The sequence below is a fragment of the Vipera berus genome (genome assembly GCF_964194415.1).
Source record: "Vipera berus genome assembly, chromosome: 1".
NCBI lineage: Eukaryota > Metazoa > Chordata > Lepidosauria > Squamata > Viperidae > Vipera > Vipera berus.
The window spans coordinates 77,876,706-77,900,214 of record NC_138202.1 but is presented as its reverse complement, the minus strand read 5'-3'; the positions used below and the strand labels follow the sequence as shown (position 1 = coordinate 77,900,214).

At 38.4% G+C, this 23,509-nt stretch overlaps 1 protein-coding gene across 1 annotated transcript; it reads right to left on the bottom strand.

The window, feature by feature from the left end:
* Positions 1-7,331: 7,331 nt before the first annotated feature.
* Positions 7,332-8,591, bottom strand: CHST1 (carbohydrate sulfotransferase 1; the record flags this gene model as incomplete). Its single annotated transcript, XM_081327619.1, has 1 exon — positions 7,332-8,591. The coding sequence occupies one exon, from the start codon at positions 8,589-8,591 to the stop codon at positions 7,332-7,334; it is 1,260 nt and encodes a 419-aa protein (XP_081183745.1).
* Between the last annotated feature and the right edge of the window lie 14,918 nt (positions 8,592-23,509).

Genomic DNA, 23,509 nt, shown 5'->3' with positions numbered 1-23,509 from the left:
TATAGAGATGGATGTATTACTTTTCATTCAATCCTCATTCAGTGGGGTAGCCCATGGCCATTTTTAAATGATTAAACACAGAGAGTGCACAGTTCACCATCAGCACAGTAGTGAGGATTAAATAAAGGAAGAATAGTTACACTGCACTGCTACAGAAGAAGAGGACCCTTTACTTTCAACCATTTATTTGATAACATTCATTTGAACATTATATACATATAAAAGACCTTTAAGAGCTGCAGTGAAGGAGCTCTCTAAAAGTATTCTTTTACTTCATTTCTTTTTAAAAAAAATTACAATGAGGAGGAATGTATTTCCAGTTACCATAACCCAATTAATCTATTTCCATAATAATAATAATAATAATAATAATAATAATAATAATAATAATAATAATAATAATAATAATAATAATAATAATAATAATAATAATAATTTATTACATATTCTGGCTTTATCAAGCCTAGATTTTTACTTTGATGGAAATAAATCTACTCTCCTGGGGTTAAAGGAGTGGGTTCTTTCTCAATTTTTGAAAAGGCTTTACATTCTAAGAATGGGAAGATGGGGTAATATGCTTCTATATATTCTAGTTTTAATAAGATTTAAGACTGAATCAATTTTATATTAATCTTATTTGGATTTTCCCCTAGTGTCTTTTACCCCTTATATTTAGTTTGCAGCTAGCTCATGGACGTTTATGTTTGCTAATCACAACATATTTAGCACAAAACTCATTCATGACAAGTATTTCATGCTATGCCAATGGATATTTGCACAGTAGTTTACAGAGGCTACATGTCATGGAAGGTTCTCTGTGTCTGCTTCATGGTCTGATGGAAAATAGTACAAAGGATGTAAAGTAGCCAGTGCATGGCCAGTGCAGAATGAATTCAGATGCTCTCCATGGAAAAATGAAGGGTTGTGTGTGTTTTTTTGCAGGGAACTTTCTTCCTCTTCATCTGGTTCTATGCAGCTGCCAACTCGATCTCTCTCTTGACAGCAGACATGATTTGTAAGACTCCACTTGGTTTCTTTCTACAAGCCTGGAGGATAGGCCACCAAGCTCATTTTTCTGCTGACATTTTACAGCCATTCCCACTTTAAATGGGTTTCCATCTTCTAAGCTGAGGGGATACTTTGTGAAGCCTCTCTAGGAGGAAAGCATGTACAGACACCAGCAGTTCCTGTTTTTGCTCTTTCAAAGAAGAAAAACTAATAAAAAAGTTAATTCAACATAGTGCCTTTTCTCCATTTGTTTTCCTATTAAGAGATTGTGTGCATTTTTCCAGCCTGAGTATGCATTGCTCACAAACCTGAGTATTGGTGATTTCTCCTTGAATCAGAAACCGGAAGATTGTTTAGTCTACTCTACTCAGACAATAGCTTCTGACTATCTCCCAAAATGTTTGTATGAAGCCAAAAAAAAAATGGAAACCAAACATCATAAATAGTGTCAGAAGTCTTTTGGTTTGAAACATTTTGCTGCTTATCTAAGTAGTTTCTCCAGTCTGAGCAAGTCAATCAGTCGTTCAGACTGAAGAAGCTACTTGGATAAGCAGTAAAACATTTCAAACCAAAAAGAAAAGAAGTCCGGTTGCCATGATTCAACTTCCAGACAACTCTACCTGGATAGCTGAGAATCTTCATGGACATAACATCAGAAATGTTTTTAAGGTTGGGCCTTTTCGTACGGCTCAGTTTAAGAACTATGCCTTCATTATTCAGCTGGCTAGAAAACTATGCTGCATAAATTATGCTACCATCACTATTCTGTTCTGGCTTGCTGCAGTATGGGAGCATCCATATTTGACAGTGGGCTATGCAGGGTGTGTAAAACAAAACCATTGCTGTGATTGACAGGTGGGTTCCATAGATGGCATGACTAAGAGGCACAGGGTGGAGTATAAGGACGCAATGGTAGGTAGAAGTAACCTTGAGACAGGAAGAAGACCGTAAGTGACAGCTGAATCACAGAAGGAATGGGGATGTGGTAAACAGGGACCTTCCCTAGTTTCCTGGACTGTAAATGTGAGAGGTGTGGAGAAATATACTTTGCAAGATTCTATTAATGTAACCTTACAATAAAGTTAGAGCTAGTGTTTCTGGGTGTGCTTTTTGTTAGGACTAATTTATAAGACTGGCACGGGCAAGGCAGAAGGGTTTCTTCCATTTTATCTAGTAGGTGTCCCAGACCCAATTATCAGCTATCAGGAAGACTTGTTTTTGGTGCATTTTAGCACTTTTTATCTTGCAGATCCCACCAAGTCCAAGTTCTCTGGACTCCAGGAAGCAGCAGACCCAGGTGAAGAGACCAATTTGAAAAAGGCAGATTCTTCAGTATTCCAAAACAGAGGATAGCTAGATTCAAAAGACAGGCAAATTCACAGCAATCTGAAGTGATGAGGAGGTGCTGAGTTCATCTCACTACCTCACATGACTAACTACCGACAGCAAAGAATGCTGAAGTTTGAATATAGCTCCACTATGGAATCACCAGAACAACTAAGGACAATTGAAGGCCATCTAAAATAGAAGAGATGAAGGCAATGTCAAGGGACAAGGCCAAAAAAAAGGGGGGGAGAGTCACATTTACCTTGCATTTAGATGCAAATGGGGAAAAGTCCATACTAGCACAAAGGAAAATATTTTTTCTTCTTTTCCAACTTTCATATGAAGTTCAGTGTCTGAATAAACCTTACTCTATTCAGTAGTCATCTCTTGATTTCTCATGTTTGCATGACTGAACCTTTGAGAATCTGACTACCAGATTATGAAGACTGGGAAGACAATTTACCTTTGTGGAAAGGAATCCCATGATAGTCTATCTTCAGTGAAATGGCAAAGGGCCCATTTTTTTATTCATCAAATTTATTTACCTCCCATCTCGCGGTCCAAGGTTTATTTTCAAAGTGCCCAGGCCACAGAAGGCTGTAACTGCCTTCTTCCACTTGCTCACTCCACTTACAGAATAGAAAATCTGTTGAAAAATCCACAAGGTCTGACTGCGCCAACATAGACAGTGCAGAGGGACTTGTTCAGCTCACCTCCTCTTTCTCACTACAGGTAGTCCTTGACTTACAATTATTTTAGTGACCATTCAAAGTTACGGCACTGAAAAAAGTGATATATGACTGCTTACGACTACTGCAGCATCCCCATGGTCATAAAATTCAGAGGTTGGCAACTGACTCATATTTAGGATAATTGCAGTGTGTTGGGGTCATGTCATCGCCTTTTGCAATTTTCTGAAAAGCAAAGTCAATGGGGAAGCTACCACGTTACTAACATAATAACTGCAGTGATTCATTTAATAACTGTGGCAGGAAAGATCATAAGATGAGGCAAAGCTCACTTAACAACCATCTCACTTAGCAACAGAAATTTTGGGCTCAATTGTGGTCATAAGTTGAGGACAACCTGTATTTCCTCCCCATGTGGCTGTCCACTATGAAGAAAATAAACTCAGAGGTGGAGAATTCTATTCTTTCAAGGCTGCTCTGTAAATATGGATAGGTGTATAAATTTGGTCATGTTTGGTTTTAGTGGTAGCAAATCTGTCACTTGTCACAGGAGCACAGGACATGGCCAGTCTTTATCTGGGTTGCAATTCTAATGCTTGGATGAAAAAATCAAGGTCTATCAGGGCTGTAGGAACGTTCAGGAAAATATTCTGGAAAATATGGTTTCTTGGCAACAATTTAGAAGTGGTTTGCCATTAGCTGGAAAAAGCCAATGGCAAAACACTTCTAAATTGTTGCTAAGAAACCCCCTGCATGCTTGTGTCCATGAAATCACCAGAAATTGAACTTGATTTGAGGTGCCATTGACGTTTTTAATGTTATTTCACTTTAAATTGGCAAAAAACATTGCTTCCATTCCAATTATCTTCAGAAACAATTTCTACATGAATTACGCATGAGTAAGGCAAGACCAGTTTTTCTAAAAATTAAAAAAAATGATTTTCAAGACTGGCAGGTAAGCAAATATCCACCAGTTTATTTGTGAAAGAAATTACATCAGCTGGGTAATTACTTAAAAAATAATAATAAGCTCATATGGAAATTCCAGGTCCACCATTTAAACCTGGGGTCAGTTGTATTAGACAGCAACTGGAAGTTTTAGAAGAAGGGCTCATAGGAGACAAAGTTTTACGTCTGCTTCTCACCTTCTTGTTTCTTTTTTTCCACTATTGCAACAGAAAATGGCTTCAGGCATGGTTCCATTTCTATAAAGGCAGTAGTAAAAATTGACATTTTTATATGCCAAGGTCTTTTTAATGATAAAATTAGTTCTGTCATTTGAACAAAGAAATCATAGTTAATTATTTATATGAATTTTAATTGAATCAAATTTGTATGAACACATTGTATTTGAATAAACATTCAGAAGAAAAGGCATTTTAGGCTGTAGTCCTATACCTTGAAGCAAATTTCACTGAATTCAGTGGGACAATACTTCTCAGTAGGCAAGTATAGGACTGCACAAACATTAGAAAATGCATGCATGTTTCACCGAATTCTCTCAGAAGTTGCATTTCCTGTGTGATAAAAGTTAATAGGTCTTATCTAATGAGATAGCTCTCTTCTGTGGGTTGTTTATATAAAAATCCCAATATTTTAAAAGATGCAGCCCAATAAAATATTCAGTTTTTAATAGATCAAAAATTATTCAATGTTTTGATGAACATCTTCCCTCCTGATTTTCTCCAGATGTATTGGACCACAACTACCATCAGGGCTTGTTGTCTGGTATGACAGATATTGTAGCCAGATACATCTTTAAGGTGCTAAGCTGACCAACACCATAATGATTATTTCTGAACTTCAGATCAGGAAACAGCAATCTTGAATAGTTTCCCATACCAAAAATATGGTCACAACATTGGAAACACTGAGACATATAAACATGCAGTTTTTATACACTATCATTATCAGTGACAAACAGGCTCGGGATAGGACTCTTCAGCATGAAGATCATAACAAAAAAATGAACTTGTTCCTCATTGAATATTTAAAAAAACATTTTGTAGTGTAGCTCTTGCTAATTTTATGTCTGCATTTCCTTTGTTATACTTTTCCCGAGGACCAATCCCCAAAATGAACAGATCATAGCAAGGTGGGGGAAAGGCACATACACAGCCCATTCACATGCCTATATCCATTCACATCTCTCTCTCTCTCTCTCTCTCTCTCTCTCTCTCTCTCTCTCTCTCTCTCACACACACACACACACACACACACACACACACACACTTGTTCGTATAGAAAGCCTTTCCTCGAGTAGCAATTAGATCCTGCCACCCCACCCCTCCCAGGAGGAAACCAAAACCAAAAGCTTCTAGAACAAGATTATGGCAGGTCATAGAAGGCAGAAAAGGCAGAGTTTACCCTTCCATAATCAGGCTTGGGGAAAACATGGACTAAATATTTTAGTTGGTTTAGCAGCTGTTCATTTTCCATAGGGAGTGCTGACTGCGTTTGGATCACAGAATCCTTAGGATTTATTCAATGCTAACCATCCATCTGTGGAACAGATTCCTGCTTCCTTTGATGCTTTATGCATTTTTCTCAAATAAGGGCTGCATGGAGAAAGAGAGCCTGCCCAGAGGGATTTTTTTTAAAAAAAAATCAATATGTTAATGACACAACCACTTGCATATAATCCTGGTCCAGTTAAGTCCAGCTCTAGCCATTCCTTTCTTAAGATCTAAGACAGGTATGGGCACTAGGATTTCCTTTAGATTTCCAGTATTAATTATGACAACCTTGAAATTAATCATTTAACTTGAAAGCTAAGCCTGCTTAGATTAGGAAAAAGAAGTTGATTGGTAAAGACTGGTGCCGAGAATGGTTTTAACAATAAGGTGTTGAAAGTGAGGGAAGGGGACCATTCCTAACACCAGTAGTTTTCTTTGATTTGGGGTAGCAGTCTTGGCTATTTTCGTCTCCTTTAACTTTGCCATTTGAACCAGGAGTTCCAGCTGTCCCATTAAGCTACCTTACCTGAACATATGGTGATTTAAGCAGGCAGGCAGGCAAGATTTCTTGAGGTTGAAACTCCTGAGCTCTATTTTTGTTATAATGAGTTAACCAGTCATAGGTGTCTAGTACGAGCTATGATGATATCACATATGCCAAGACATTGCCTTACAAATGCAAATTATGTAATGTTGTTCAAACAGGTGCCCCCTCCCTCCCACCTGTGGATTCTCAGGCAACCAGCTGCAATTGGCTACAAATGAAAGGGGCAAGTGTTTAAAAGCTATACAGATTACAGGATTGCCATCACTTCTGCACTTAAATCAGATTGTCAACTTGTTTTATTATCATTCTTCCCACTGCCCATCCTTGACACTAAAAATGCACTTGCTACCTCCTTCTCCCTCAACATAACATTAAAGTATCCACAGCTATCCTGAACAGAGTTTAGCAGTCTCAAGATTCATTAAGCCTGGCTTGGTGAATTTCACCCTCCAGGAACAATTAATTTTATTGAAATCTTTATTTGAAAAAAGCACAGAGATAAAGCATCGTTGTTCCTGTTTAGCAAATCTCAGTTTTTCTCTTTCTTTCTTTCTTTCTTTCTTTCTTTCTTTCTTTCTTTCTTTCTTTCTTTCTTTCTTTCTTTCTTTCTTTCTTGGCACAAAGAAATGTCGTGTTACTAAACAAACTGTAGATCAGCAACCAGCCTGATAATATGACTCAGATATATCAAAACAAGATTAAAAACAAGGAGACTATTCCACCATCATCTAACAGTAAAACCTGCTTATAAGAGTTGGGAGGGAGGTAACAACACTATTCATAAATTAGACATATATATATATATATATATACACACACATATATATATACATATACATATACATATACATATACATATACATATACATATACATATACATATACATATACATATACATATATATATATATATATATATATATATATATATATATATATATATATATATATATATATATATATTACCTCTTACATTGTAAAAGTAAAAAGTGCAAAAGTATAAGCCTTCAGATTCCCATCAGTGTGGAAAGCCGAGGGTTACTTTTTTTCCCTTTTATATATTGTTAAGTGGGTGTGATTTGTAAACATTGCTCCCTGTCCACAGTTGTTTTATTTTAGTTTTTGCTCTTAAGAGACCCAATAGTCATCCATCTATACAATGGTTTGAGAAGGGGAACTTTCCTTTGAGAATCCCATTCAACAATTAGTGCAATTTTTTTAGAGAGTAGGTGGGAAGAGGGAAAGTAAGGCAACAGTTACAAATGGCTCATCTCAAGCTTACAATAGGAGCCCTAAACATCTGCATTACCCAAAGGGCAAGAAATCCCTTTCTTCCACCAGACTTATGGAGAGGTTCTTTAATTCCTTCTCAGAGGATACCAGTTTGTAACCCAGTTGTATTAATACCTGCTGGCATGCATTCTGTGTGAATGCCACAATTTCATAAGACAGGCGGAACCGCCACTTCTCTGCTGTTGCTGCTGAATTTCGGACAGTCCCGTATTTGTGCTTGGCTGCAGACCTGTCTCCTCTTGTATTATTCTGTATCCATCGTTCCACATTACTATCCATTGGGATACCGAGGAATTCATACATTTCCTCAGTCTTTTTTAGAGGATTCCTAGCTATGTCTTCATATCGCACCAGCATGTATTTGCCTTTCAGCCATGAGGGCCTATTTAAGCCAGTGGATACGGAGTTCAAAAAGTCCTCACAGACAGTGGTGAGTTGTGTCACATCCAAGTTGTAGGGTTTCCTACCTGTGCCATCCCAGATTCGCCAAAGTCTGTAACTGTCTCTAAATGTTTCACTCCTGGAAGCAAGGATGCCTCTGGGGTCTCTCACTAATTGTATAATTTTCAGGTTAAGCCTTGGATCGTCCACCAAGGCCCGAAGGTCATTGACCTCCGGCACTCGCACTGTTTTGATAGCAACATGCCCATGATCCCTGCATGATTCGGTAGCTAGAGTCAAGTTCAAACTGCCACATTTTTTTACGCAGTCACCTTCTTCCAAAGTTGTATCAATCGGTAGCAGTGTCTCACAAACTGGTGCGGAGCACAGAGCTTTGCTGGCCCCTCTCCTGAAGAGTCTGTCTGTGGTGTGGTTCACCGGCTGGGGTTTGATGTAATTTTCTAAAAAGTAAAGATCGCAGTCATAAAGACTCCTCAGCAAATCTCTGCCAGCTCCCAGCATGATCCGTCGGTCCATGGAGCCCTTCATCTGGGTTAGCTTTGGAATCAAGGTGTACTGGACATGGTAAAGGGGTTCAAATAAATAGAAAACATCAAAGTGCTGATTAAAGAGCTGACCAACGAAAGAAGAACCACTTCTGGTGGTGGCTAAGATCAGGACATGAGTCTTCTTAGAAAGGTTGTAAGAAAAAGTTGGGCTTTCATCACACAGTCTGTCAGCAGATTCAGCCTCCTGATTTAGGCTACAATTCATGGGACTGGGTACAGGGCAACTTTGGAAGGACTTGGTTGTGAAAGTGCGGATGGCTGTGTACTGGATAGCAATGGAGGCCAAAGCAAGTAAGAGGACAGCCTTCCAAGAACATTGCATGGCTGGTCACCTTCATGGAGATTCTTCACAGTTCAGTTTAGTATCTGCAACACAATAGAGTCAATCTGATTGAATGTGAGATTCCCAGAATATTTATTGTCTAACAGAAATCACACACACTCTGTACAATAGCCTCCTTTCAGGAAACTTGAGAAATCATTACAAAAGGTATACACTCTGTGTATGTGTAAACATTGTGTTCTATAATCTCAAGACTTCATAAGTACAATGGTTTATATACACATCTACATTTTTCAGCTCCTGCCGAGAAGAAAAAAGATGCCTGAGGGCTTCCCTTTCTCTCCTAGTAAAAAAGGGGGAAATTGTACATTTTCATTGCCAATGAAAGGCAGTCCCCTGCAGTCTGATCAGCCGTGGCAGCCTGTATTAATAGCTGAGGAGTGTAGGCAGTGTATGACCCCAGGTTTGTTAATGCTGGGAATAATGTATATAATTCAGGCACAAATTGAAAATATGAACTTCAATTACAAAAGGTAAAATTCAATAGAATCACATTTTTCCCTCCTTTATTATTATTTTTTTTTTAAAGAAAGCAATACCTGAGATGGTTAATGGAAGGGGGGAAATGATTTTCACCAGTAATGTACAACCTGCCTTGCCAGAGGATATAGAGGTTGGAGTGCCAAATTCAAATCTTTACCTATAAAGCATACTCCGGAGTGTAATTTACCATCCCACAGCCTAATCACCTGCAGAAGAATGACAGTAAATTAGCTTTTCCTTTCCCTTATACGCAAATCTGATTTCATCTGTTTCATGAATTAAGCACACACACCTGCACAAGGGGGAATGCAACCTTGGGTACGCAAAGTGTCATCACTGGAAAATTAACTCTGTCATCTCATCTGCTTCCTAACATTTTATCCCCTTCATGGATTACTGCCTTGTCGTGGCGAAGGGGCTTGCGTAATTCAATGAAGTTATGAGCTATGCCGTGCAGGGCCACCCAAGACGGACAGGTCATACCAGAGTTCTGGCAAAATGTGATCCACTGGAGAAGGAAATGGCAACCCACTCCAGTATCTTTGCCATCAAAAACCCCATGGACAGTACCAAAAAGCAAAAAGATATGACACTGGAAGATGAGCCCCTCAGGTCAGAAGGCGTCCAATGTGCTACTGGGGAAGAACAGAGGGCTAGTACTAGTAGCGCCAGAAAGAATGAAGCGACTGGGCCAAAGCCGAAAGGACGCTCAGCTGTGGATGTATCTGGTGGTGAAAGGAAAGTCCGATGCTGTAAAGATTTTTTCTCCATAGGAACCTGGAATGTAAGATCCATGAATCAAGGAAAGCTGGATGTGGTCATACAAGAGATGACAAGACTGAACATTGACATCTTAGGAATCAGCGAACTAAAATGGACAGGAATGGGTGAATTTAATTCAGATGACCATCAGGTATACTTCAGCGGGCAAAAATCCCTCAGAAGAAATGGAGTAGCCTTCATAGTCAATAAAAGAGTAGGAAAAGCAATACTGGGATACAATCCCCAAAATGACAGAATGATCTCAGTTTGAATCCAAGGCAAACCATTCAATATCACAGTAGTTCAAGTCTATGCCCCAACCACCGGTGCTGAAGAGGATGAAATTGACCGGTTCAATGAAGCTCTACAGCACCTTATGGAACTAACACCAAAAAATGATGTCCTTATCATCATGTGGGATTGGAATGCTAAAGTAGGAAGCCAAAAGATAACTGTAATAACAGGCAAGTGTAGCCTTGGAGTACAAAATGAAGCAGGGCACAGGCTGACAGAATTTTGTCAAGAGAATGGTCATAGCAAACACTCTTTTCCAACAACCCAAGAGATGGCTGTACACATGGACATCATATGATGGTCATAGCAAACACTCTTTTCCAACAACCCAAGAGACAGCTGTACACATGGACATCACCAGACGGTCAACACAGAAATCAGATTGACTATGTGCTCTGCAGCCAAAGATGGAGAAGCTCTATACAATCAGTAAAAACAAGACCAGGAGTTGACTGTGGTTCAGACCATGAGCTTCTCAATGCAAAATTTAGGCTTAAACTGAAGAAAGTAGGGAAAAGCACTAAGCCACTCAGGTATGAACTAAATCATATCCCTGATGAATATACAGTAGAGGTGACAAATAGATTTAAGGAATTAGATCTGATAGACAGAGTGCCTGAAGAACTATGGATGGAGGTTTGCAACATTGTATGAGAGGTAGCAACTAAAACCATCCCAAAGAAAAAGAAATGGAAGAAAGCAAAATGGCTGTCTGAGGAAGCTTTGCAAATAGCTAAGGAAAGGAGGGAAGCGAGAGGTAAGGGAGAAAAAGAAAGATACGCCCAATTGAATGCAGAATTCCAGAGAATAGCTAGAAGAGATAAGAATGCCTTCTTAAATGAACAGTGCAAAGAAACAGAAGAAAACAATAGAATAGGGAGGACCAGAGATCTCTTCAAGAAAATTGGAGAGATGAAGGGAATGTTTCATGCAAAAATGGGCATGATAAAGGACCAAAATGGCAGGGACCTAACAGAGGCAGAAGAGATTAAGAAGAGATGGCAAAATTACACAGAAGAACTATACAAGAATGAGCTTAACATCCCTGATAACCACGATGAGGTGGTCACTGACCTCGAGCCAGACATCCTAGAATGTGAAGTGGGCCTTAGGAAAGCTGAGCAACAACAAAGCTAGTGGAGGTGACAGTATTCCAGCTGAGCTATTCAAAATCTTAAAAGATGATGCAGTAAAAGTGCTACACTCAATTTGCCAGCAAATTTGGAAAACTCAACAGTGGCCACAGGATTGGAAAAGATTCCAATTCCAAAGAAAGGCAGTGCCAAAGAATGTTCAAACTATCGCACCATTGCACTCATTTCTCATGCTAGTAAAGTTATGCTTAAAATCCTACAAGCTAGACTCCAGCAGTATGTGGATTGAGAACTACCAGAAGTACAGGCAGGATTTCGAAGAGGCAGAGGAACTAGAGATCAAATTGCCAACATACGCTGGATCATGGAGAAAGCTAGGGAGTTCCAGAAAAACATATACTTCTGCTTCATTGACTATGCTAAAGCCTTTGATTGTGTGGATCACAACAAACTGTGGCAAGTTCTTAAAGAGATGGGAGTACCAGACCATCTTATTTGTCTCTTGAGAAACCTATATGTGGGTCAAGAATTAACAGTGAGAACTGGACACAGAACCACTGATTTGTTCAAAATTGGGAAAGGAGTCCGGCAAGGATGTATACTGTCGCCCTGCCTATTTAACTTATATGCAGAGCACATCATGAGAAAGGCAGGGCTTGGTGAATCAAAAGTTGGAATTAAGATTGCCGGGCGAAATACCAACAACCTAAGATATGCAGATGATACCGCTCTAATGGCAGAAAGTGAAGAGGAACTAAAGAGCCTCTTGTTGCGGGTGAAGAAGGAGAGTGCAAAAGTTGGCTTGAAACTTAAACCAAGATCATGGCATCCGGCCCTCTCAATTCCTGGCAAATAGATGGGGAAGAAATGGAGGTAGTGACAGATTTTATTTTCCTGGGCTCCAAGATCACCGCAGATGGGGACTGCAGCCAAGAAATTAAAAGACGCTTGCTCCTTGGGAGGAAGGCCATGGCAAATCTAGACAGCACACTAAAAAGCAGAGACATCATCCTGCCAACAAAAGGCTATGGTCTTCCTAGTTGCAATGTATGGCTGTGAAAGGTGGACCATAGGAAAGGCTGAGCACCAAAGAATTGAGGCCTTTGAACTATGGTGCTGGAGAAGACTCCTGCGAGTCCCTTGGACTGCAAGGCGATCAAACTGGTCAGTCCTAGAGGAGATCAACCCTGACTGCTCTTTAGAAGGCCAGATCCTGAAGTTGAAACACAAATTCTTTGGCCACCTAATGAGAAGGAAGGACTCACTGCTGGGAAAGATTGAGGGCAATAGAAGAAGGGGACGACAGAGAATGAGGTAGCTGGATGGAGTCACTGAAGCAGTAGGCAGGACTCCAGAAGAGGGATAGGAAGGATAGGAAGGCCTGGAGGAACATTGTCCATGGGGTTGTGATGGGTCGGACACAACTTTGCAACTAACAACAAAAAAAACCTTTTATAGGTTCTGTTTCACCCAGTTCCTCATTTCATGAGGGGTTATGTTCTCAGTGATATTCTGCTTATTTACTTGCTCAGAATACTGACTACATAAAGCTATAGCCGATCAAATGGGGGCAGGGGAAGGGACAGAGACATCTTCTGCACACTTATTGATTAAATGATTGCCAAAGGCAACTGTTTTCTTCATATGGTTCAAGAAATTATTGAAGAGGAAAAAGTAATAGAGTAAAATCAATCCAATACTGTATTTTTATTTTCTAAATTATCAACATAAAAATACAAAAGACAAAATTTCAGCCTCATGGTCCCTAATTATTTGCATTGCAAGGAAGAAATTGTTTTTTTAAAAACACTTTGTGAGCGTTTACAAAGTGTTTTAAAAATAACAATTTCTTCCTTGCAATGCAAATGGATAGACAAACATACTTATGATTCAAATGCTGATCTTCACAGCAACAATCTGTAAAATTAAGATGCTGCTACTGGGAGGATTCCAACAGTGTTGTTCGGAAGGTTTAGATCTAGTGGATAGTTTTATTAATGGAGGAGGAAATTGTATACTTTTTCTCCACTCCCCTTTCTCCCTCAGTAATATTCCTAAAAATAAGTTTCAGAAGATTGGTTGACCATTCAAAACAGTTTGAAAGAAAATATATTGAACAAATCAAAGAGTAACATCTGTTTTCTTCCTTCATTAGCCTCTAAATTACCAGGTAATGCCTCTAAATTACCTAACTCTAAGAGTTCTGTTATTCAACACTCTACCACTCCTTTATTCTCAATATTGAAAGTTTAATTCACAGGATGAACCCTTGCTGTGATCCAACATCTCCAGATGGAATAGATCTGCATGTGGATCTATTTCCATTTCACAGGAAAGAACCTGAAACTGTTGTTTGTAGTTTAGGATTTGAAGCAAAGATAAATAGATCATAATCCTTTTTTGAGGTTCCAGTAATGGAAGGCTGATAGCCTCTGGAAATATGCCTAACAGATTTCTTGAAATATTGCAGATTTCTTGCAATAAAAACCATTTTGGATAATGCAACTGCTATCTCAGGACATATCCACACAATTATTGTTTAAGATGCTTTTGTCCTGCACTTCTGGCAATTTACATTTAATCCGTTTATGACAAATATGACCAGACTGGCATTTGGCAGCAGTTTGCAAAATATTTCATCCAGACTGAAGGCTACAAAATCTGTTCGGGGGGGGGGAAGCTTTCAGTTGCTTTCCTTCCTGTGGATACAGCTTAAGAATTGAAGCCTTTGAACTATGGTGCTGGAGAAGACTCCTGCGAGTTCCTTGGACTGCAAGGCGATCAAACCGGTCAGTCCTAGAGGAGATCAACCCTGACTGCTCTTTAGAAGGCCAGATCCTGAAGCTAAAACTCAAATACTTTGGCCACCTAATGAGAAGGAAGGACTCACTGAAGAAGAGCCTAATGCTGGGAAAGATGGAGGGCAAGAGAAGAAGGGGACGACAGAGAATGAGGTGGCTGGATGGAGTCACTGAAGCAGTAGGTGTGAGCTTAAATGGACTCCAGAAGATGGTAGAGGACAGGAAGGCCTGGAGGAACATTGTCCATAGGGTCGTGATGGGTCGGACACGACTTCGCAACTAACAACAACAATATAGATATAGATACATTTACATTAACACACATGCACACACACATGTGACACACACACACACACACACACATATATATATATGTGTGTGTGTGTGTGTGTGTGTGTGTGTGTGTGTGTCATATGTGTGTGTGCATGTGTGTTAATGTAAATGTATCTATATAGACTAAAATTAAATATGCACATTTAAAGTGAAGACATCAAATTTGGATAGCAACAATTTTTAAAATAAATTCTACTGAATTGTTTTCACTGTAGTCACTACAAGACCTTTCTTTTCTTACCACTGCCAATATAACTAAGCACTCTGTAGTGATTCAAAAACTAACAATTATTTTAATTACTTTCATTCAGCTAGCTACTTTTCTCTAACTAACTAGCTAGCTAAAGAAAATAGTAACTTGGTTGCATTATATGTTGTCAAAACAATTATTGAATCACAAAACTCTTACATACCAGAAAAGGCTGTCAATCATTGCATTATTTTACTACCAAAATTGAAGAGGTCTTAGAAGTTCCTAAAGATTACAGCAACTATCATCTCCCTTGAGGGGTAATTCCTTCATCTATGAAGTCACCAATGAAGTGTTAGGCTTAGCCTTGAAAAAAGAAAAGTGTTCCAGCCAAAATGCACAAGAGTATGTATGCAGTGTAACAAGAGTATAGATAGTTCTCAATTTATGACTGTAATTGGGACAGGATTTCCAGCTGTAAGTCTAAGTCAAGGCACTCACATGACCAGACCTGATTTCAATACATTTTTGTGGTGAATCCATAGTTGTTAAGCAAATCCCATGGCCAGAAGTGAGAAGCTATTCTTTTGAATGGGTGTTTGTTTTTTGCTAGAAACGAGCAAGAAACCTTGCAAATCCCAGTCATGTGACCAAGTGATGCTCTGCAATTGATCATAAAGGTGAACCAGTTGCCAAGGAGAACAATGGTACAACATTTTACAACAGCCAGAAGAATTTTACAGGCCGTAAAGCACTCGTTCTTTTTTTCAGTTCAGAACAGAGCTGGAAGTGACCTTGGAGGTCTTCTAGTCCAACCCTTTGCTCAAGCAGGAGATCCTATACCATTTCAGACAAATGGTTGTCTAGTCTCTTCTTAAAATCTCCAGTGATGAAGCACCACAACTTCTGAAGGCAAGCCATTGCACTGGTTAATTGTTCTCACTGTTAGGAAGTTTCTCCTTAATTCCAGGTTGCTTCTCTCCTTGATTAGTTTCCCTCCACTGTTTCTTGCCCTATCTTCTGGTGTTTTGGAAAGCAAGTTGATCCCTTCCTCTTGGTAGCAGCCCCTCAAATACTGGAATACTGTTATTGTGTCACCCCTAGTCCTTCTTTTGTCTAGACTAGCCATATCCAATTCCTGCAATTGTTTTTCATATGTTTTAGTCTCCAGTCCTTTAATCATCTTAGTTGATGTTCTCTGCACTTTTTCCAAAATCTCAATATCTTTTTTGTAATGTGGAGACCAAAAATGGATACAGTATTCCAGGTATGGTTTTACTAAGGATTTATAAAGCAATACTAATACTTCATGTGATTTTGATTCCATGCCTCTGTTTATATAACCAAGGATTGTATTAGCTTTTTTGGCTGTTACCACACACTGCTGGCTCATATTTAAGTGATCATCCACTAGGACTCCAAGGTTCTTCTCATAGTTACTGTTTTTGAGCCAAGTTTTGCCTAATGTGTACTTGTACCTTTGGTTTTTCTTAGCTAAGTGCAAAATCTTGCTTTTCTCTACATTAAATTTCATGTTGTTGGATAGGGCCCATTATTTAAGTCTGTTAAGATCCTTTTGGATCCTGAGCTTGTCTTCTGGGATGTTGGCTATTCCTGCCAGCTTAGTGTAAACCTGCAGATTTGATGAAAAATTTCTTGCAATTTTGAAAAGTCATTAAACAACCAGTCATAAGTTGAGGAATACCTGTTTTTTTTAAACTGCAGCAGGAAAATGCACTCGGGGTTGAATTAACAATGGCAGGGAGCTGATCAGAGAGCAAAATTATCTATTTCTATTGTCAAAAAAAAAGTTGCTGTACCATTCTAATAATGAGTCAACTGAGTAACGCAGGTAAGCTCTCTGTCTATTGAACTAACCTTCAAGTATTATACCAAAAAAATTAATCATTGAAATGCATGATTTGCAAATGTAGAAAAAAGGAGGGGGGCTTGTAAAATGTGACTCAGAGAAAGGAGAGAAACACGTTATTTGATTCATGCAAGCACAGACCTTGCATTCCAACAAATGGGAGACACAGCTAAGAAGGTTGTAAAGATCTAATGCTTCTCATAGTGGAATACAGAAGGATGCTATAAAATAGAGTACAGACTACTAGAATCTGCTTTCAAAATAAAAAAAATATTTATTATTTGAAAAACTGTTATCAATAAAACCATTCTTCCCACCAGGTGCCAAACCAAATAACTCCTGATTCAATGCCCATCTCAGCCCTTGGGGGAAGGGCCCTTGGGCTTCATGGCCTTTCAAAAGGCAAAAAGGGTATCTCAGATGGCAACAAGAAAGGGAGGCGAACCTTATTATCTCACTAGGATCTCAGATCAGCATAAGTCAGCCTTTCTATGTCCTACATTATCCTGACAACCTTATAAAGTGGATTGGGCTGAGGGATAATGGCCTGTTACATACAACACTAAGCAAAATTTATTCATGGGCACTCGGTTTGAAAATTGCCCTCCAACCGATTCATTCAGCTCTTTAAAATTTGTGACTTATCCAATTAAACTAGAAATCCTGGTTTCCAGAAACTCAGTGCAACTATTTCATATTTTAGTGATGCAACTCACAATGCTTGGTTAATGACACACAAGAGGAGAAAATGTGGGATGTGCATATTGACAGAACTTCGGGGCTGAACCTGTCGTGTGAACACACAAGAGATTGGCTTAGAACCAACCAATGAGCTTCACGGTTGAACCAGATCTAAAACCTAAGTCTCTTCAATCCTAGTCCAATACATTAACACTTATATCCACATAAATAGTTGTTTAAAGTTAAGGAATGATGTCAAAGGCCAATATTTAAAAGGGGCAATTTTTCTACATTGATTTCCTCCCACCATTTTGTACTTTGAGGGAAATAAAAGTAACAATATCTTCAATCTGCTCTTCATTCTGGCAGACTATATCAATATGTTCATGTAGTTTTCTTGGCAACCATGTGGAAAATATTTACCACTGTCTTATCCTAAGATTTCCTCTCCCACTTCTCACTCTACCCACAGGCATCTGCAGGCTCTAGCCACTTTTATCAGACTGATTGGTTTGACCATTCCCTGTCCCCAAGAATGCCAATGCCTACAGGCTTAGAACTTCTGGATGGTTTCCTATTTAAGTACAAACCATGACTGATCCTTCTTAGCTTTTCAAGAAAGGCTTTTCAAGGCTGTCTGAGTGCTGCACCCAGCAGGGCAAAAAGAAACAGCAGGTGATTCAAAGGTACTATTGCTCAGATAGTCAGATGTTTTGTCCAAATACTTAGATTTTTGTTATCCCAACCAAAGAGAATTACAACCAATTTTGGTTTACCCTCACATCACGTTTGTGGGATAAATCAGCAATTCAAGCAGCATGAGACCAACTAGAATATGCTGCCTGGGCATGTAAGAACAAGGAGTTAATCATGCAATACTTAACTGTTTCAATGGGTAACATGTTGTGCAGCTGTTGCAGGATAATGGCACGTCCTGCTGTCCTCTGCATCACTATTACAAGCTTCCTGGCTACACATGAAGATTTCTACAGGAAACAGAAATATTATATTAATGTTCTCTGCAGCAAATACATGTTCTTTAAACAGCACAGAATATTGGGGAAAAATTGAGCAGTCAAGATTTCCTGTCTTCATAAACGTGTAATGGATATTTCCACAGATTTTATCTCTCAGCACAAATGAATAGTATCAGTGTTTCCTTGAATAGCTACCTACAGCAGAATTCTGCATCCAAGAGTTCCCTATGGACTCTTGAATAACAAAATCCTGCCAGCAGATGTATTTGGTGCTCAGTATTGGAAGCTATGTATTAAGCCTCCCTGAGGTCATTGCTTGCACTCAGTATATTCTGAACTTTGCTCCCTTTTGCATACTTAAGGTCATGTCAACTATATTTAACTAACTGATCACTTATCCACAGGGAGACGAACCTATACGTAACTAATGTTGTTGATATTCAATTGCAATTTAGACAGCACAGTTAATGACTAAAGATGCTGGGATTTGTAATACAGCAACATTCAGATAATCACAGCATTCCATGGTTTTAAGATCTCAATTTATTATTACTCCCTGATGAGCATAACTACATCTGACCACCTTGATTGTGATCCCTTTATGAAACCACCTTGGCCTAATTTCCCGGTGAACCTGTTGCAAGTCAAATTAATACAGCTTCATCTAAAAACATTTATATTTAGATATCTCTGTGGGTTGGATTTTATGTAGCCACAAGTCTGATAGGTAAATACAGAGGCTTCATGATCAACTATCATATGTTCTTGCAGTGAAAATTCATATCCAGAGAATATCTAGATTGTGTAGGAGCCAACTTTGATATAGCATTCCGTCTGATCTTCTTTCAATCAGTTGGAGGTGGGTGGCATCCACACTGAATAACATAAATAAATAGACTGTTAATTTTCAGTTTTTAGTCCCACATGGATCTTATCAAATGTACATCCTAGACTATGTTTTATCCAGCCAAAGATAATACTTTGCTTTCATTTAATATCCCTTGAATTATCTATGAAACTCTTTATATCCACATTCACCTTTACTATATGTGTGTGTGTGTGTGTGTGTGTGTGTGTGTGTGTGCGCGCGCGCGCGCGCGTGCTTCAGTGTTTCCTCTTTATTGCACAATATTACCAATTCCCTTAATGGAAAACAGAATTTTCAAGTATCCTCTTTGGTCAACCATTCTATTAATGAGAAAGATGAGTCACTTTTCCCATGTTTTTAACACTAATCATCTCTATTATTATGCTTACATTTATGCCAAACACTGCCAAGCCCTGATCATCTGCAATAGAAAGGAAGGGGCTGAAAGTCAACTATTCTCCTCTCAGTTCATGTTTTATGGACAAGGCTGTTTAGAATAGAATAGAATAGAATAGAATAGAATAGAATAGAATAGAATAGAATAGAATAGAATAGAATAGAATAGAATAGAATAGAATAGAATAGAATAGAATAGAATAGAATAGAATAGAATAGAATAGAATAGAATAGAATAGAATAGAATAGAAACAGAAATGTTATTGCCACTTTAAATGTACACTAATCAACTGATAGACTATCAGAGGCTGTATAAACACAGCCAGGGCTTGCCTGTTGTAATCTGGTTGCTATGACTGTTCTCCCATTGTGCCTCATTTCTGTGTCTTTTGGCTTTAACTGCTGGAAACAAGGGAATGAAGGGATCATCCTGCATGCATATTGTTTGCTATATTGTTAATCAGCATTTGTTTAGTAAAGAAAACTTTGTTTGTGCTGGTATGGGTCTTTTTAAGTAAAGTACTTGGAATAAGCAGTAATTCCTGACTGCGAGATCTATGAAGCAATGGAACAGCCTGTATCCTGGTATTACAGATCACTGGAGGTTTTCAAGCAAAGATTGGACAGCCATTTGTTGGGAATGGTGTGAGGATTCTTGCACTTGGCAGGGGGTTGGACTAGATAATCTCCAAGGTATCTTCATCTTCATGATTCTATAAATCAACACAGCATTCATAAATATTTCCTACACTGGAGGCTGTGGCCAAAACCATACTTGACAGGAGTAAGAAAATCTGTTTAAATTAATTCCTACAACTAGTTACTTCTACCTTAGACTAGTGATGTCAACAGGAATACAGAGTATTTTGATAATATTCTCATTCAATATCTTTGGACTCTGCATGCAAATGAAAGACAGAAGCTGAAGACAGATGTTGCTGCATTTTGGCCATGGACTTTGGCTGAACAGACTATGCTGGCACTTTTACTCTGTCCCAGAATGAGCCATGTAAGCACTCAGGGAGAAGTATCTTCTTGTCACAAGGAAAATTCTATTTAAGCCCAGAATCTCTTCCAGCTGATATAAAACACTTATAATATTTTAGACATGTCCTATAAAGTTCCAGGGTAGACTATATTGAAGAAGGGCATAACTGGAGATACTCTTACATATGAGGCAACCTGACATTCTTCATCATATAATTTTATCCTACTATTTTTTCCAAAAATATTAGGGTAACCTCTTTGATATATCCCATATTCAGCAATATATGTAGGACAGATGAAGCTAAAAGTGAAACGACTGACTTCACAGTCAGTTTGTTCAAGTCCAATATTCAGTTCAAGATATCACGCTGATGGATTTTTCTATCAGAAATGGAATCTGGCATAATATTAAACAGCATCAGAGATTTCATCAGGGCTCTCTGTCTTGTATTCCCTCAGGACCAAAATATACATGGGTGAAGACAAACTCAAAGTTGCTACTTGCTATTTATTTACACTTGGGGAAGAAAAACAACAGACTGGAGTTAAAATCCAGAAAAGGGATTTGTTTACTTTTTTCTTCTTGCATATACTTTGCTTTAGATTAATAAGGCAGCTTCTGTATTTGCCACTTTACACAAAAACACAATCATACGATTTCTCTGCATCACAAGGAATTTAAACTTCCTCCTTTTTCCTGACAAAATTCTTACTCACACTGTAAACAAAGTGAGAAATTCCAACAGCAGCCCACAATATGAAACTACCGGTATGTTTTCATTCATTGGTCTAGCAACTCTCTTCCTTAGCATTCTGACTGCAAGATCTTTTAGAAAAAAAAACTTTTGAAAATAAATGGGCACAATAAAATACATGTTTGCAAACTCACATATCCAGGTCTGGCATTTGGAATTAAATGGAGTATTCCCACTCACTTTTAATGACTGATGACCACAGATTATCAATCACATAAACACTTGAAATGGACCTAATAGACAATTTTTAATAACTGGTACGGAATGAGACACATTACTTTTAAAACAGAGGATATTCTGTTTTTGCAGTTACAGTGAGAAAAGTCTGCTTATGTAAAGTCTGTTTCAGTTTTAGAGACTGAGCATAAAATGCTGTGTAAATCCCAGATTAATTTACCCAAATATTTTTTAATATGCCCCTTTTTCAAACAGGAATCTGAGGTTATTCTGCTTGACCAGTAGTTTGCTATTTTCTTTCCCATTTATTGTGAAGAAGTTTCCCTCCATCCACCTTTAAAAGGCACATTGCACAACCTTTCATCTTTAATAGTTGCTCTGAGCATTGCTTAAACACCCAAAACAGTTTGCTTCATTGGTGTATTGACGCACACACAAATCTCATGTCTCCTTATTGCCCATTAAAGCTCAATGGGAGAACAAGAGCAGCAGCTGGCAGGCAAGAAAATGAAGAGATTTCTGCAGCCAACAACATAACGACACATACAATGCAGTTTCATGATTACAGTAGCTACAAATATGTTGGTATTCCATCTCAAAGATTCTGTGGCTTTAGCATATTAAAATGCCTAACTTAGGAAAGGCCTAAGTTCTTGGAGATTTCTCCCAAGAGGAGACTGTGTTGTAGACTGATTACTTGCCTAGAGAAGAATCAAAAAGGGGGAGCAAAAGGCTAAGTCATCTCCATGTCAGTTATAGAAGGCAAGGCAGGACTGCTTTGAATGTGCCCAGAGGCTGATTCAAAACAGCAATGTTTTCATTTAGCAGGAATAATCATGAAAGTTTTAACTCCAAAAAATGTATGAGATTCAAACTTTTTTGTCCTTGCATAAGACACTGCAAGTAAAAGAACAGATGTTGCTACAAAGTACAGGTAAACTTTGACTTACGACTGATCACTTAGCAACTATACGGAATTATAAATTTCCTTCCCAGAGCTACTTATGACCTGGATTCGAAATTCCAACAGCCAGGTCACACATGCACATTCCACAGTCATGTGATCACATTTTGGGCACTTGGCAACCAGACTGCATTTATAGTCATTTGCAACATCCAGCAGTCATGTGACCATGATTTAAAATGTTCTTTTAGAAAAAAAACCTGCATATGCTTCCAGTTTCCAACCAAAAATGCCTACTGTGGACAATGGATTTGCTTAACAACCACTGCAAAAAAGATTATAAAATTGGGTGTGGTCATATGGTGGCCCACTTAACAATTAGTGTGACTTACAACAGTAACCCTGGGTTCAAGTATGGTTGTAAATCAAGGACTACCTGTAGCATGGAAGATTTAACCTATCCTATCTTTATCAGGTTGGCCAAGAGTTTGTAAACCTGGCTAATTATAATAAGCCTAATTATGGAACTATATCCCAAAAATCAATCTGCAATCCCATGATTAAGAACAGAATAATTTATATAGTGTAATCAATGTTCGCAGATCACTTTTGCAAAAAGAGCTAACCAAGAAATGCTTGCCCGAAGTCACTCTAAACTTCTTTAGAGGTGATATGGGAGATATGGGGAAAAAGGGATTTAGTCTCTCTGTTAGATGAAATTCTATTTCAAAATTCTCTGTTTAAAGCAGATATTTTTCAGTCTAAAACAAATGCCTGTTAAATGAATGGAATCTCATATAGACATACACTAATCTTTTAAAACCAAGCCCATTACTGTCCATGAAAAAAATTCAAGATTGTGAAATGTGAAAATGGGGGAAAGAGCAGGGAAATCAAATGCAAAATGAATCTATTATTATTCACTCAGTAGTTAGATCATCAGACTGTAACGATGCTTGTTTATTTCTGTATGAAAAACCTAATTCTGTCTAGCAATTACCAGCCCTATAGTTCTAAACTGTTTTGAGCACTTATAAGCAAGCAAATATTGTTCCTTATCATTCTTGCAGTAAGGGGGAAAAGGCCAGAGATATTTATTGATTGATTTGGTTGTTGCAACAATCAGCATATTCATTGGAAAGCTTAAAATATAAGTAAATATATCTCAGAAGGGGAAAAAAGGATTAGAAAACCCTTCACTAAGAACACTTCTGTCACTTCATCACTATTTCAACAGTTTTCATCAAAACAGTGGCCAAATTCCACCAGTTCTTCCTTCACAAAACTGGAATTCCTGAAGGAGCCCCTATAGCAATCCAAATACA